The 14,867-nt window shown below is 39.0% G+C and overlaps 3 protein-coding genes and 1 non-coding gene across 4 annotated transcripts; 1 reads left to right on the top strand and 3 right to left on the bottom strand.

Annotated features, from left to right (window-relative positions):
* Positions 1–2,311: 2,311 nt before the first annotated feature.
* Positions 2,312–5,309, bottom strand: LOC140774196 (probable glucan endo-1,3-beta-glucosidase A6). The gene is made up of 3 exons (XM_073117087.1): positions 5,030–5,309; positions 3,646–4,959; positions 2,312–2,621 (listed from the first exon to the last, which is right to left on the bottom strand). The coding sequence occupies exons 1-3, from the start codon at positions 5,076–5,078 to the stop codon at positions 2,584–2,586; spliced, it is 1,401 nt and encodes a 466-aa protein (XP_072973188.1). The 5' UTR covers positions 5,079–5,309; the 3' UTR covers positions 2,312–2,583.
* A 1,474-nt stretch (positions 5,310–6,783) lies between these two features.
* Positions 6,784–6,857, bottom strand: TRNAV-CAC (transfer RNA valine (anticodon CAC)). Its single transcript has one exon. It is a non-coding gene; the product is annotated as a tRNA-Val (tRNA).
* Positions 6,858–6,938: 81 nt separating this feature from the next.
* Positions 6,939–9,063, top strand: LOC140772996 (chloroplast envelope quinone oxidoreductase homolog). Its single transcript, XM_073115292.1, has 4 exons — positions 6,939–7,098; positions 7,644–7,785; positions 8,001–8,092; positions 8,217–9,063. Exons 1-4 carry the CDS (start codon positions 7,033–7,035, stop codon positions 8,901–8,903), a joined length of 987 nt encoding a protein of 328 aa, XP_072971393.1. The 5' UTR covers positions 6,939–7,032; the 3' UTR covers positions 8,904–9,063.
* A 519-nt stretch (positions 9,064–9,582) lies between these two features.
* Positions 9,583–14,729, bottom strand: LOC140772995 (uncharacterized). Its single transcript, XM_073115291.1, has 3 exons — positions 13,556–14,729; positions 10,382–11,618; positions 9,583–10,236 (listed from the first exon to the last, which is right to left on the bottom strand). Exons 1-3 carry the CDS (start codon positions 13,631–13,633, stop codon positions 9,758–9,760), a joined length of 1,794 nt encoding a protein of 597 aa, XP_072971392.1. The 5' UTR covers positions 13,634–14,729; the 3' UTR covers positions 9,583–9,757.
* Between the last annotated feature and the right edge of the window lie 138 nt (positions 14,730–14,867).

Here is a 14,867-nt window from a genome sequence, read left to right as displayed (position 1 = left end):
TTATATACGGATTGATTCGGTGTGGTAAAGGGATTTAGTCAATCATCTGCTGTAGGATGGACTAAGCGAAAGAATCGGACGGTGATGGGTGGCGGCATACCATGTACCGGCAGTTACGGAGATTGCGGTGGATTCGGGGCTTCGTAACACACCCCATGTGCGTGCGGGCGGTGAACCGTGGTGCCGTTTAAAGGGTGAACGAAGAGATTTGTACGAGCGTCCGCTTAGATGTTATCGTACGGGATCTGCAATAACCCTTTCCCCTCCTCGGGATTTGTGCACTCTCCTCTGTCTCTGCTTATCCGATATGCTTCCGTTATTTAGTTTTAACTAATCCCCAATAAATTGTCAACAGATAAGATTCTTTGACGTCATTAAATATGACTAATTATTGCATAAATAATTAGTGTTAAATTCTACATTACGAAGCTAATAAATCTATATCCATTTCATTCACTATGTATACCTGGAAGGCAACTAATAAGCCACCTCTATCCCTGACTGGCATCCCAAATAGATAGATTATGCACCAACTTTATTCCAACAAACAAGCGCGCGAATCTCAAAGCACGTTAAGGAAAGCATACATTTGAGCTTATGGATTTGTCACACCCACATCAAAGTAAGCAAATGGCCAAAGGCATGCTCACATGTCTTTGTCTCTCATGGAGCTTTGGCCGAGACTTGCCCATTGATAGTTACAAATGCAGACAGCAAACTCCAAGAAAACAGACAAACACACACACACACAGAGAAATAGATGGATTCGATAAGTTTGAAGTTGTTTGAAAGATCTCGGGAGGAAGAGTTAGTTTCATGGATGATTAGTTGCTGTCTTTGGATATGCCAGAAATATGTTTGTAGATTGTAGTAGTGGAGAAAGACAAAGGCTTTTCAATAGTGTCTAAATAATGGGGGGGAGAGAGAGAGAGAGAGAAAGGTAGCTGTTGGCATCTCTATGTCTTAAGCTTACTATGTCTTCTCAAAAGAACAATTAAAAAACACCTCATAATAATTATTGTTGAGTAAGATAATATTAATTATTCAAACTGTGACCAGGGATCATAAAGTCATCATTTGCCTTTTCAGACTTGACAAGAGGCATCGATCACATGGTACGGTAGTTATCATGGATAGAATAGGGCAAATTATATTTTATCTTCGTTTGATTTGACTCAAATTTACTTACACTTTTAAAATTTTAATTTAAACATTTTAACTTTCACGTGATTCAGTATCGCAGGCTTTCCTTTTGGGAAAGCAGGTTTTCTTTACGGGAAATTTATAAATAAAATTATAGTTTTATATTTTAATCAAATCTTTAAGTTAAATTAACTGTGCTATTAAAATATTTCGATTAATTCATACTGATAGTATTTATCATTTTAGAAATATAATATTTTAACTAAACAGAATATTTTTACGACGTTTAGTTCAAATCTAATTTAAAATATTTTCTACGTAAATAATAAAAATATAAGGTGTACAAATGATCAAATTATTTTATTATTATTTGCGTCGATATATGTTGTAATAAATAAAATTTTAAATGAGTAAACTACTCGTATGACTTTTAAATTAGACTGTATTTTTTAGAAATAATTTAGTTTCTTCATATTTTTATTAAAAGTTGTAATTTAGCTATTAAAAATAGCTTAATAGGTTAAATGCTTAAGTTTAAAATATATATAGGTAAGTTAAGATTCAGCCAAGCCACAGTACTAAACTGTTATTTACCCACATTTTTAGAATAATAAGGTTATCTTGGTGAGACTCTTATAAGTTAACAAGTATTATAAAATTAATAGAATAAGATTACGTATGTGGCTTTGTGAAATGGCAAGCACTAATGCACCATTCTTATAGATTCGGGACATGTAGACAACAAAACAAGCCAGAGTGGCCTTTTCATTAGGCTTTATATATATATATATATATTCCTGGGCTATTAGTGAAGCCCAAGTCCAGCCCATTAATATCTCAGGTAATGTCCTAGTAGATCCTGGATCAGAAACTAGTGAAGTTCTGAATCAAGGATTGGTATGCAAAACTAATTTTATCTTTTAAGAATTCACAATTTATTCTTTTTCTAATATAGTCACTTACATGTGTGATTATGAATTCTGAGGTTAGTAATATTAGTTTGGGCAAGCCATTGCACCATAATTGACATTATGCTGTGAACCTCAATGCATCAGCCTTCAATTAAAAGAAGCAAGTGATTTATTCAACTTAATGAAAACAGTCAATATGATGCTTTTATCAAGCCTCCTGAAGCATGCCGTGGTATCAATATATGAAACCATCTCAATATGACATACATGAACTCTTTCATATAAGCTATAGAATCACTCTTAAAATGCCTGATAATAAATGGGAAAAAAAAAGAGAGAAGAGTTGACAATGGTACAATCTTTGGAACTAAGATATGATTGTAAGTCATCGATGCCGTAAAGCATTTCCAAAATGACAAAAAGAAGGTAAGGAATGGGGAGAGAAGTAAAGAAGAAAGCATGCCGAAGCAATATTACTCTCCTAGCTAATACAACTTGTTCCGGTAGGCGCAATTGATGTCTTTCTTCCTTAGTTTGACAAACTCGGGAATTTGCAAGATCCATAACCTGCAAAAACCACCGTCGGGTCATACAAAATCAAGCAAGAACAAATAGAAGATTCCAATAGGTTTGATAGTAAAAATTTCACGAACTATGATTATAGATGTTTGACATAAAATTTCTGAAATAGATAAAAAGTAGGCATGCAAATAAAAGTGTGAGATTCACAGAATGGAGACGGCAACAGATCAAAGAGAGACACTTTCAGACAGTTATCCATTCAAATCTGTCTATTATGTAATCTTTTAGGTTTGTATATTTGATATAACTTGCAAACGGCGAAAATTGACCAGCAATTCTGCAACAAGCCTAATAAGTTTACATCAAGCATTAAATCAAAGGTAGACACTCCACCAATTGTGGCTCCTAGATCCAGGCTTACCTAGTGTAAACCCTAGAACTTTTAGAGAAAAAAGTCTACTGGGCCAAATATATGTGGGCGAAAAGCAGGTGAAAGATATATCCTGCAAACTTTTGGTGGGAGATCAAATCCAACTTTGAAACAAACAAGCAGCATATTAAATGCACACCTTGTTTGACATTGGTGACCAATAAGAATGCCATCAGCTCCTATCAGTTCCAGACTTTCTTATTCACTATCTGCCCCCGCAATGCAATAAGCATGCATTTTCATACTTAGTTAAATCACAAGGATCTTTTGGCAAGGCAGCATTAGAAAAGTGTAATATCTTAGCTAAATCTATCGGTTTTGTTTTCTTTCCGGGTGGGTTGTTCACCTAATAAAGCTCTCACTGCTCAAAGAAGAACTACAAATCATTGTGATACTCATCAAGGGACAGCTCATGAACTATTCAAGAGTTCCAACATGAAAGCCATGCCTGGATCAAATTGGTACCACTACCTAAATTAAACCAAATGAATTAGTACTGAAGATATACTAAGTTTTCAATCCAATCATCAGAGCTAGCTTATAACTTTATAAGTTCCTCTAAAAATCCAAAGATTCTACCATCATCATACAGGAGATAACTACTAGCTTGAAAGATAAAGAGGATTGGTAGGAACTTACTTGGATCTTCTGCAGTCTGAACTGCTAGACCATTGAAGAAGCAAGTCCCTCCTGCCTTCCTGAACTGCTGCCAATAAGAATTAAATGCATAACTTGCATGCGCCGCCACAGTATTTGGCCGGTAGCACACCCCGCCGGGCCTAATTGCGTTGCAAGTGCCATTCCCCTGCCCGCAAGCATACGTCACTGCACCCGCCACCGCGGTCTCATTCAACTTTCCCTTAACCAAGACACACCAAATCTTCCCTTTATATGGCTCATCATTCTCCGGCGCTGGCAATGGTGGGTAGGACGCCAATTGTCGCCGACCGGTGAGGTCAATCTCATATACCGCCCTCTTGTTGGGATAAAACAACCCCCAATGCCGCTCCGTCCCTGGCCCTGGCTTCTGGTTCTCATTATAGAGGGAAAACACAAACACCGGCATTATCGCCCCTGGCCTAGCCGGCGTGCCGACCGCTGGCTTCATCGCCATTCTCTTCGCCAAGTTGCGATTGTAAGTCGCGGCATTATACACGTTGGCCCCAATTTGATCCAGATCGCCGGCATTAGGCCAACCGGTCTCTGCGATCGCCAGAGGCACATTGCCGTACCCCAAGCGACACATCGCTGCGATTACGGCATCAAGCATTTGGTCGAGCATGTTGGTGTATGTCAATTTACTCCCCGGGTCAAAGTAATTTGTGCTCGAATTCCCCTCGAAAAGCGCGTAATCGAGGGAAACCGAGTCGGTGTTCGACGCCCAGACGAAGTAAGGGTACGCATCAACGAAGTAGTAGGAGCGGGTCTTGGATAGAAACCTAAGAAGAGGTCTGATCACCGACTCGGCGATGTCTGAACGGAAATCGCCGGCGGAGGGCGGGAACGACGAGTTCAGAGCGTCCATGGCGAGAGTGGTGCCGACTTTAATGTTATGGATCGAATGGCACTTGATAGCCTTGTGGAGGTTGACCATGGCGGGAACTAAAGAAGGCCAAGTTGAGTTCTTGATGGAGTAATCCGAGAGCACCTCATTTCCCACAAGAAGGAAGCGGACTCGGGTCTTAGGGTAGAACGGGAGGAGATTGGAGGCGACCCAGGACTCAGCGGCGGACTGGTTCGCGGCCAGAGAAGGGATGAGCTGGTTCGGGACCATGATGGAGACGCGGAGGTGCGTACGCGAGAGCGCGCGTAGGATGGCTGGGTTGGCGTCGTATATCTTGACGGCGCCGGCTTTGACCGACCGCAGGAGGCGGACGGAGTGGGACGGGGAAGGGAGGTTGTCCCCGAGGACGCCGTAGTTGACTCCGAGACCTTTAAAGGCAGCGCCTTTGGCTGTGGAAACGAAGTGGGGTCAGTGGGATAACAGCAAAGATAAGAAGTGCGTATTGCTCAAAATGCTTACCTTGGGAAGATAACAAGAAGAGGAGGAAGCAGAGCGGAAGGAGAGCCATGGCAGGAGCTACCTGTGTTGCTCTTGGGGGTGGGGGAGTTCCTTGATTTTTATGGGGCGGGGGGGAGTTATATAGGCGCAATAATTTAATGCTTTTATTGATGAAGGGTTTTAGGTTTAGCAACCTCAGGCTAATAGAGAAAGAGAAAGAGAAAGAGAGAGGAAGGAAAGAAAAGGTAGTTCCTTTTTTTTTCTTCGTTCTTTCTTCGTTCTTTCTTCTTTCTCCTGTTCTCTTCTTGGCTCTCTTTGAGCGCTCTTTTGTAAATTAGATTCTATAGAGGGAAGAAAGAGGGGACGGTGTGCCTCGAGATTCGCGGCTGGCTCTCGGGAATAATTTGTATACGCTATTTTAATGGATTAAAGCAAGAAAGGAAGGTAATCATCAGGCTCTCCTCCAGCTTTACTGCGACAAGGAAAAAAGCGATATATATGTATCCGTTGAACGTTCGCTCGTTGTGGTGTGCGTTGCGTTGTGTTGTGCACGGCTGCACTATTTATCAAATCGAACACTAAATCTTTTCAAGATTTTGTCCGGAAGGCATCATTATATAAATCCTAAACTTCAAGGGTCTAATGTGAAAAAAAACATCATCGTGGGTCGACGCTCAGGAAAGACGGAGAAACCGACTAAATTTCATACCTCACAAGTCTTGATATTTTGGCTCGATCTTTGGATCCAAATAAGAGAGAGTGAATTGGGTCAGTCTCGACGATGGTACGAAAAGCGTGTCACTGTTTTAAGTCTAACTAGACTTTGACCCATTCAGTGGTTTTAAACCATGTAGGAAATTAAACAGAAGGTCTGTATGGCTGGCTGCTTGTGTACTTGGACTTTGATGTGTTACCTAACTAACGGATCTATGGAAGCAACCTTTGGAAGATTTTCAAACAGCATCCTATATTTTAATAATTCTAAGATTCCAACCTGTCTTTGAGCTATTTGTTTTATATTCCATCTCTCCTTTTTATCTGTAATTTACCTTTTAAAAGTTAATCGTACTGCTTTGTTATCATTTTGAGGGTGTTAAATGATTAAATTACAAATAACTTGAAAGACGAATATTAATCATAAAATCTTATGTCCTAAAGATGAAATGAAAATTAAATGATAATGAAATTGATATCGAAATCATCATTTAAATTAAAAAAATGAAAATAAAAATCACATTTTAGATTTACATTACTGCTAATTTTTTGAGAGAAAACCGGATATTTTATTCTAATTTACAAGCAAAATTAAAATAAAAAAGAACCTTGATAACAAATTCACAACTAAAATACATAATATCAAACACAAAGGGTGCATAGAATAAGGACGAGGGAAGACAACCATTCTCATTAGCCGCTGCAGGAACAAGAGACATAATAACTATTCTTATTTAGTATTATCCATTAATTTAAACGGTACTAATAAAAATATATTTTATTATAATATATAAAATAATTTATAAAAAATTAAATTATTTATAACTAAAGGAGGAAAAATAGTAACGACAGTATTTGATCAGTAATTTGTTAGTCAAAATAAAGTCATGGTATTAATAAAAATTATAGAAAAAAATAAGAAGTCAAATTACAAAATCGTCGAATACGAGAGTGTTAGTTATAAAATAGGTAAAGTATAGGTTGTAATTTGTAAAATACTCTAATCATAAGATCACTAAAACGTGAGTTACTATTATGTTGAAAACAAAAAAATGAATGTATGTCTGAGCCCGGGTTCGAACCGGGGACCTCTAGTGTGTGAGACTAGCGTGATAACCAACTACACCACCCAGACAGTTGGATAATGGAATTCAGCTTTTAGTTTACCTAGTCATGTGGGGCTCATCTTACAGTGCAAGACCCATTGGTGGCAACTAGAATGGACTGTCAGGTGACACCAAACCACTTACGACACCGAACCTTTATCTCTGTCTCTCTTACCACACAAACCTCTATCTCTCTCTCTAGCCATGGCTGCGAAAGTTATGAGAGCAGTGCAGTATGACAGATATGGCGGTGGAGCAGCTGGGCTGAAGGTATATGAACGTCTCCTCATGTTTGGTACTTATCTGGAATTTTGGAAGAAAGATATAATTGTATTTGATGCGAAACTCCTCTGATTTAAGTGTCTCATTATGTGGATTTCTTTGTCTATTTCGATTAATAGTAGTACTGCTGCTTTTTGCTACCATCGGAGGTGCATGATTAAATGCGTAGATCAACAGGAGATTCCATGTGTCTTTGGGTGGTGGTAGTTTCTGTTTTCATTTTGGTTATTTAGGTCGGGTTGTTCCTTTCTCTGTTACTCTGCATTAAAGCCCTGTTCTATGGTCTAGGTTTTGGAAAAAATTTCTAAGCTTCCTCGTGTTGAATGTGTTCATTGTCTAGCTTGGTCATCATCAAGCATCATAATTTTGCTTTCTAGATGTTGATCTTTCAATACTATGTCTATTTATGTATACAATGATCTCCATTTAATTGTCCAAGTAAAAATTTCTGGACAATTTTCAACTTTGCTTGAATAAGTCCTTGCATATAGTTCATTATGCATCTCTTGAAGTATATTTTATGATAACTGCAGCATGTTGAGGTTCCAATTCCTTCACCAAAGAAAGATGAGGTTTTATTGAAGTTGGAGGCCGCGAGCATAAATCCAGTTGACTGGAAAATTCAGAAAGGCATGCTGAGGCCATTTTTGCCACCTAAATTTCCATTCATACCAGGTAATCTGAAGCTCCTTCACAAGAAGAGACACAAGGCTCTCTGATGCAGTTCTACTTAATGTTTTGTGAGCTTATGCTATATAACCCCAACTTGCTCAGCCAATATGGATTTTTCTGTTTTTCTCAATTGAATCTTCTATGTTACTTACTCCCACCAAAACAAAACAAACATCATATGATATTTGAATGATGCCTTCATTTCTTGGGTGAAATAGTTGTTGACGTTGCTGGAGAAGTAATTGAGCTCGGTCCAGGAGTAAGTTCCTTCAGTGTAGGTGACAAAGCTGTTGCCATGCTCAATTTTCCAGTAAGTGCTAAACTTCGTAACGCATTGGAACATTGGCTGTGCTCAAAGTTAATAGCAATATCTGATCCTTTGTGAAGTCCTTGTATACTTTTCCAACTTCCTGACCTATTATTCTGTATGACAGACTGGCGGTGGCCTCACAGAATATGCGGTGGCACAGGTGAATTTAATGGTTTCAAGGCCTCCTGAAGTGTCTCCATCTGAAGGGGCTGGCCTACCAACTGCGGCTGTCACCGCCCTGCAGGCACTGAAAGCGGCAGGGATTAAGTTTGATGGCAGTGACAAGCCATCGAATGTTCTGATCACCGCCGCTTCTGGTGGCGTTGGACATTTTGCCGTCCAGCAAGCGAAGGTAGCAGGCCTTCATGTCACTGCCACATGCGGTGCTCGCAATGTCGATCTCGTAAAGAGCCTCGGTGCTGATGAGGTGCTCGATTATAAGTCACCTGAAGGTGCAATCCTGAAGAGCCCATCAGACAAGAAGTATGATGCAGTGATCCATTGCACCACAGGGATCCCATTCTCCACCTTTGAGCCTAACTTGAGTAGTAATGGCAAGGTTATAGATATAACTCCCTCTTTTAAAAGCATGGTCACTTTTCTTCTTAAGAAAGTAACGTTCTCTAAGAAGAAGTTGGTGCCATTGCTCTTGGCACCAAAAGGAGAGGAATTGGAGTTTGTAATGCAGCTAGCGAAGGAAGGCAAGCTGAAGACTGTGGTAGACTCGGTACATCCATTAAGCAAAGCAGAGGAAGCTTGGGTTAAGAGCATAGATGGTCATGCTACAGGGAAGATCATTGTGGAAATGTGAGGTGATTATTTTTGTGCCTCAACATCCATTGGTAGGTATGGGGTTGGTATCTGGAGGATGAAATGTAAACCTTGTCTTTTGATACATTGCGGTGCTCAAGCGACGTTGTAATGTTTGGTAGCATGTTATGACATTAATAAAGTGTTATGGTTAGTCATTACTTGCACATCTTTCACTAGGTGTGATGGTTAAAGTTTGACACCAAGAAATTAACCATATCAATTATCACTGCAACGATAAGTGGCTTTAAAAATTAAATAATACTTGTTCTTTGTATATATATACAGTTCTGACCCTTTCCATGGCACTACATATTGCCACCAAACAAATTTGAATTCAAGCAAGAAGTGGTTCTTACTTTCAAGAACAATCATGTGTTTCTAAAACTAAATCAAGGCCAAACAGCTGACGGGAACAAGATATGAGTGAATAATAATAATTGCTTTTTCTTCTCTCTCTCTCTCTCTCTCTCTCTCTCTATTCCCCAATGTACTGTACATTTTGCAATAAAAAATTTACAAGAATACAAATAAGAATTTTCGTGCTCTGCAGAAGGACTGCTCCTTGCTGCTCCTGTTTTGGAACTCAAATTCTTAAGATACAAAATTAATATAGTTTTTGATAGGGGAATAGGGAGTAAATCCTTACTGAAATAAGTCGATAACTATCGATTTGGATATAGGACAAAAAGATCTTCAATTCAAGGCATCTAGAACTGACCAACAAGCACAAGCTTGTAGCTGGAGATCAGTTAAAGCAAGACAGCAATAGAAACAAGCCATCTACCTTGCAATGTGGTCATATCCTGGGAATATGAAGATCACCAGTTCAGAGTATTCCGAGAGTGTCGGATATCAGAAAGGAGTGACATAGGGCAAAGCAAAAACGTCCGCAGACTCGATTCTAAGTGCCTGAGCCCACACTTGGAATGTTTCATCCTCCTCAAACTTTTCTGTAGGCTTCGTTGAGAAGTTACTGCTGTTAAACAGCCAGTCCTCGTTCTCATACTCAGACCATACTTCCATGTTGGGAACAGAGTATACTTGTCTTAGATACTTGGAATCCAGAAGAGATGGTTTTGCAAAAACATCACCATTCTCATTAGCAGCTACAGAAACTGGAGGTCTCAGGTCAGTTGAAGAGCACTGAGCTTCTGCAGTGCCATTAACATTGCATCCATTGTCATCTATGTGCCTTTCTGCCTTAATATTGTTTATGAAATTAGGCTTGATGGAAGAAGGTATAGCAGTATGTAAATGCAATTTTCTACGGTTCTCCGAATGAGCATTGGAGGGGGGTATTCTTGGGTACTTGGAAGGTCGCACATCATTTTCTGTCACATTGCAAATATAAAATATAAAAATGAAAGAACAGCTACAACATCGTAAAAGCATACGTGGCACTTCAAAAGAATACTGAGCTAAAGAGGAAAAAGAAAATTGGAGTAGTTCATAGTCGGTAACAATAAAAAAACTCACCATATAAGGAACCATTCATCTCATAGTCCTTCCTCTTCTTGAGATCTTCATCAGTACCGTCACTTTTACCATTGTTGTTTTGAAGAGTTAAGGCCTTTATATATAGATTATCCATCTGATTATTGTTACTACTATCTCTTGTTTTACCATGTTCTTTGTTTTTGTGCCTACCTTTCTCCTTTGTTTTCTTTTCCTTTTTCTTTTCTTCATGTTTTCCTTTATCCTTATTTTTTTCCTTATCATCCCAATCCTTATAGATGTCCCTGTTTCTTTGTCCATTATCTGCTTCTCCCTTCTTTTCTAATCCTTCAACTCTTCTGTCTGCACTGTTCTCCGTGCCCATCCGATCATTGCTTCTGTGATCTGTAATAAAGTGGTTTGGAAGGATCTTATTACCTGCATTTTCTTTTTCCAACACATTTGCAGAGCCCATGCCCTCGAGTTCTATATCAACAGAACTTGAAAATCTTCCTGCTTGTCGGACCACGCCATCATTTGTTCTCTGCATGGTGACTTTTGGGCTTGAGATAATTCCATTACCTGCATCTCTCTTCAGCTCTGCCTCACTCATAGCATGTCGGCCACTTGACCTTCTTTGCATAAAAACCATCGAATTTTCCTTTAGTTGGCCTGCTTCTCCAATTCCCCTTTGGGTTGTGCTATTAAGGTAAAGAACCTTCTCATGACTAGAACCTATTCCTTTCTGCTTTGCAGCTTTAAAAGCAACGGTCTCAGTTCTCTGGTTAGAAATTTTCTTGTTAATCTGTTGTTCCGTCCCATCATTCCCTTGTGTAGTAACAAGGGAGTTACTGACCATCTTATTGTGTGCAACTCTTTCCTTCTCCATTGCAGTTGGAACACCCAAGCTCTCAAAGCTTTTCCCAGATGAACCTGTAAAGTTTTTAACCATTTGGTTCGCCGCCCCTGATTCTTCATCTCTGACCCTCCTGCCCACCTCATTGATAATTCTAGAACGTTTGACTTCCATAGCTCTCCAACTGCTAGTGCCAAGTATTTCACCATAGTCAATGTTGGTCTGTTTTTCAGTATTTTCTGCTGATGTCCTGTTTCTATTCCCATTACCGCCCTTGTCCGTTTTCTTATCTTTGTGTTTTCCATTTCGATATTTCTTCTCTTTGTGCTTCTCCTTTCTATGTTTTCTGCCTCTTCTGTGTTTACCATCTCTTTTTTCTTTCTCCCTCTTTTCCTTTTTACGCTTCTTCTCTTTGAGCTTCTCCTGAAAAGATAATTTGTTGATAATTCATGACAGACCGAGTAACAAATAAAAGGATAAACCATATCATGGCCAATGGAGAATGTTGTATACCACCAAGTTGACATTTATAAGGGGGGAAAACAGAATCAAAAAGCAACATCCATACTTCTGCAATAGTATAAAGACATAAGAGTAGATCCTTTAGAAGCCAGACTAAAACTTGTTTCTCTCTGAAAATATGCGAGCCAGTTAGCCACTTCATTTGCTTTCTAAGAGACCCTTCTGCCCTTGACAAAAAGTGGTAACATAGTGACAATTCTACATGAGAACATTAATAGCTCAAGGTAGGCCTTTGACTTCATTAATTAGGTTGAGAAAGTTTTCCGAGTAGTACTCTGAGTAGTATTCTACGTAACTCATCCGATAACCTATCATGTATGCCCCTAGGCCAGTATATCCTACTTCTTGTCATCTTGAATATGCTCTCTACTTCTCAACAAACATGTTTTTGGAGTATCATGATTAGTCTAAATAGAAGTATGGCTGCAAGTGGATTCAATTTATGAATGCATTAACACTGGAATGTAGGCATTAAAGTTCTATTTTACAAATATGGTAGGCATGTTTGCCATGAGAAGATGCTTATGCGCATCAGAAATTAGTATTACATGGCACATCCAGCAATATCTAAAATTGAAAAGTAAAAGAGGGGCTATCACATGAAAAATTGCAGAACCTCCTAGCGAAACAAAGGATCTATTAAGATACTCATACATCATGGGATCCCCTTTTACATGAAATATATACCTCTATTCTACAAGTTGATGAAGACTGCACAAACTAGCTGCTAGAACACCATAAAATAGAGACACCCACCATAACAATAATAAGACTCAGAAACCCCACATTTTAATGAGGTGCAACAGCAACAGCAGTCTATTGCATTTGAAAATCAAAATTTTGCCTAGTATTATCACACACCAGATCAGATATCCTGGACTATGGAAATTTTGATAATCATGTCAAACCATAATTACATTCATATATCAAGCATGCAAAATCCAAAACAAGATATCCTTGAATGAAATGAAATTCTATCTAGTGATGAGTAGAATCCAGAGGAAGAAAAGGACTCAAATGTTTATTAATGGTCAGGTGTGACAGTGGGATATAAAACGTTCATCAAAATATCATTTTTCAACTACATCATTAATTAATTTAGCTAGCCAATTCAGAGAAAAAACAGAGAAGTACAGGAGAGAAAACTTTGAAGCTGCTATACTATAAACTAGCACAGTAGGCTGCATTGGGATCATGCAAAATTTTTGACAACTGAACAAATAATGAGAGAATATAAAAATTCTTGACAAAGTTAATCAAAGAGAAGAATGGATAAAAATAAATAAAGAACATCCGACATGATTATCATCCTATAAATTAACTTAATGTCTTCAAAATGCAAAAGATAAAATTGGTCTAACTTTGCTAATGTACTAAATATATTATAAGTCCAAGAGATTAAGCATATCAATCATTAGGCAAGAATAAGAAATTAACACTTGAGCCTATTGCTCATGAAAGATAGCAATTTCAACTTCACAGCAACATAAAGCAGCAAAACAATGAAAATAAGTAAAATAATTATGTGATGTCTGAACTACATAAATATGTGCATCTCCATTCTAAATACAATTTCCAAAAAAGGGTCAAGTCAAGTATTATGACACATTATTGAAGAACAAAGATAACACAATCTCTAACCTCAGGGAAGACAGACAAGAACATTGTTTCTTTTTTTCTATATACACTCTGTTTCCTAATATGAACAACAATTGATGTGTTTACTACTATGACAATCTCTTTACTAATATCAACTATCAATTATTTGTCACAAATAAGAAATTACAGAGATGGACAGTAGCGATAGGCAAACAAATCCAAGTTTAAAGAGGAGGAACCTTCAGTAGTAAATCTATGTGGTTGCTCCTCGGCCTCGTCTCATATCCTGGTGGTGGAAACGGGAAGCAGCGAGACATTGGACAGAGACCCTAGATCTAATAATATTCCCAGTTTCCAGTATAGCAATTCTAGGAAGCGAATGGACCGGCAGCAATACTCTTTCCCATTCACCATGTCCTTACAATCATTTCCAACTGAGAACCTTCTACTTGCCCAAGAAACACGATTTTGCCACTCAGAATCACCGAGAAACAATCCAAAATGTCCCTACTGTTAGAAAACTGAGCTATAAACCTTCATTTAGGTGGACAATTTCAACCTGAAATAAGCTTCGATTAATCTAAATATAATTATTTTAACCTATCAAACCAGCATAAATAAAGATGCTGGTTATGTACGAATAGCACCGCCCTCCGCCACAAACACAAGAAGACCACAACAACCAATCACTAAGACGCTAACTACACCAAAAAGGAGCTAAACGCAGATGAACTTCCAATCCTCTTCCCTCTCCTAACCACTACTGATTCCAAGCACAGCAGCGAAACAAAAGATAGGATTTACTCAAACTCTCTGAACAGGATCAAGAGTCGACTTCCTTGCAACTCCAAACAAAATCCGATCTCCGGAACGCAGCAGAATCCCCAACAAACTCGGAATTCCGTGGCCCCGACAGCAAAAACCTCCTGGTCGCAACAAGTCCACCCGCAAGAAGAGGAGAAGCCCGAAGGGGGCCTCGCCACAGCGAAAGAAGAAGAACCCAAGTCAGCAAAGATGGAGAAAAGGGAGAATAATCCCGCTTTGGGTAGAAAGTAGGAATCAAAACTCCTTTTTGGTGCCAAAACCCCCCAAGCTTCCAATCATACAAATAGAGACCTTCTCGGAAGAACAACAAAAGACAACAGGCAAAGTGCTGTCTTCTTTCTCACAAAACACCTCTACTCTTCTTCTCCCTGAGTTATTCCGAGGAAATTGCTATTAGGCAAGAAGTTGCTCCCCTTCTACTAATTATTCTCCGGAGAGTATACGCAGGAGGATAGAGAGAAAGCGATGGAGAAGGTGCGCGGCCACCTTCGCGTCTCTATGTTTGATGAAAAGCCCCAAAGAGGGGAGACGGGAAGAGTGGGAAGGAGGCGGAAGAGGAGTATATATAGAAACCTGAAATGAGAAGAAAACTCATAATTAATTATAAGCATGACATGAGTAACGTCGGGGAAACGGAACTCGAACTGGAACCGCCTCATTCGATTTGCACATGAGAAATTACTCCCATATGCACGTGCTTATCACGTGATGTTTGACGTGGCAGGG

Source organism: Typha angustifolia, chromosome 13, assembly GCF_048772165.1.
Source record: "Typha angustifolia cultivar Huaian chromosome 13, ASM4877216v1, whole genome shotgun sequence".
Classification (NCBI taxonomy): domain Eukaryota; kingdom Viridiplantae; phylum Streptophyta; class Magnoliopsida; order Poales; family Typhaceae; genus Typha; species Typha angustifolia.
The sequence above is the reverse complement of the archived record's forward strand: the minus strand, read 5'-3'. Positions and strand labels throughout refer to the sequence as shown.

Coding starts and splice junctions, on each gene's coding strand:
- LOC140774196 (XM_073117087.1), bottom strand. CDS start 5,078: ATGGCTCTCCTTCCGCTCTGCTTCCTCCTCTTCTTGTTATCTTCCCAA. Junction 4,960..5,029: donor CTTCTTGTTATCTTCCCAAG/GTAAGCATTTTG, acceptor TCGTTTCCACAG/CCAAAGGCGCTGCCTTTAAA. Junction 2,622..3,645: donor TCAGACTGCAGAAGATCCAA/GTAAGTTCCTAC, acceptor TGGTTTTTGCAG/GTTATGGATCTTGCAAATTC.
- LOC140772996 (XM_073115292.1), top strand. CDS start 7,033: ATGGCTGCGAAAGTTATGAGAGCAGTGCAGTATGACAGATATGGCGGT. Junction 7,099..7,643: donor GTGGAGCAGCTGGGCTGAAG/GTATATGAACGT, acceptor TGATAACTGCAG/CATGTTGAGGTTCCAATTCC. Junction 8,093..8,216: donor TTGCCATGCTCAATTTTCCA/GTAAGTGCTAAA, acceptor TCTGTATGACAG/ACTGGCGGTGGCCTCACAGA.
- LOC140772995 (XM_073115291.1), bottom strand. CDS start 13,633: ATGTCTCGCTGCTTCCCGTTTCCACCACCAGGATATGAGACGAGGCCG. Junction 11,619..13,555: donor ACATAGATTTACTACTGAAG/GTTCCTCCTCTT, acceptor TTATCTTTTCAG/GAGAAGCTCAAAGAGAAGAA. Junction 10,237..10,381: donor GATGAATGGTTCCTTATATG/GTGAGTTTTTTT, acceptor GCAATGTGACAG/AAAATGATGTGCGACCTTCC.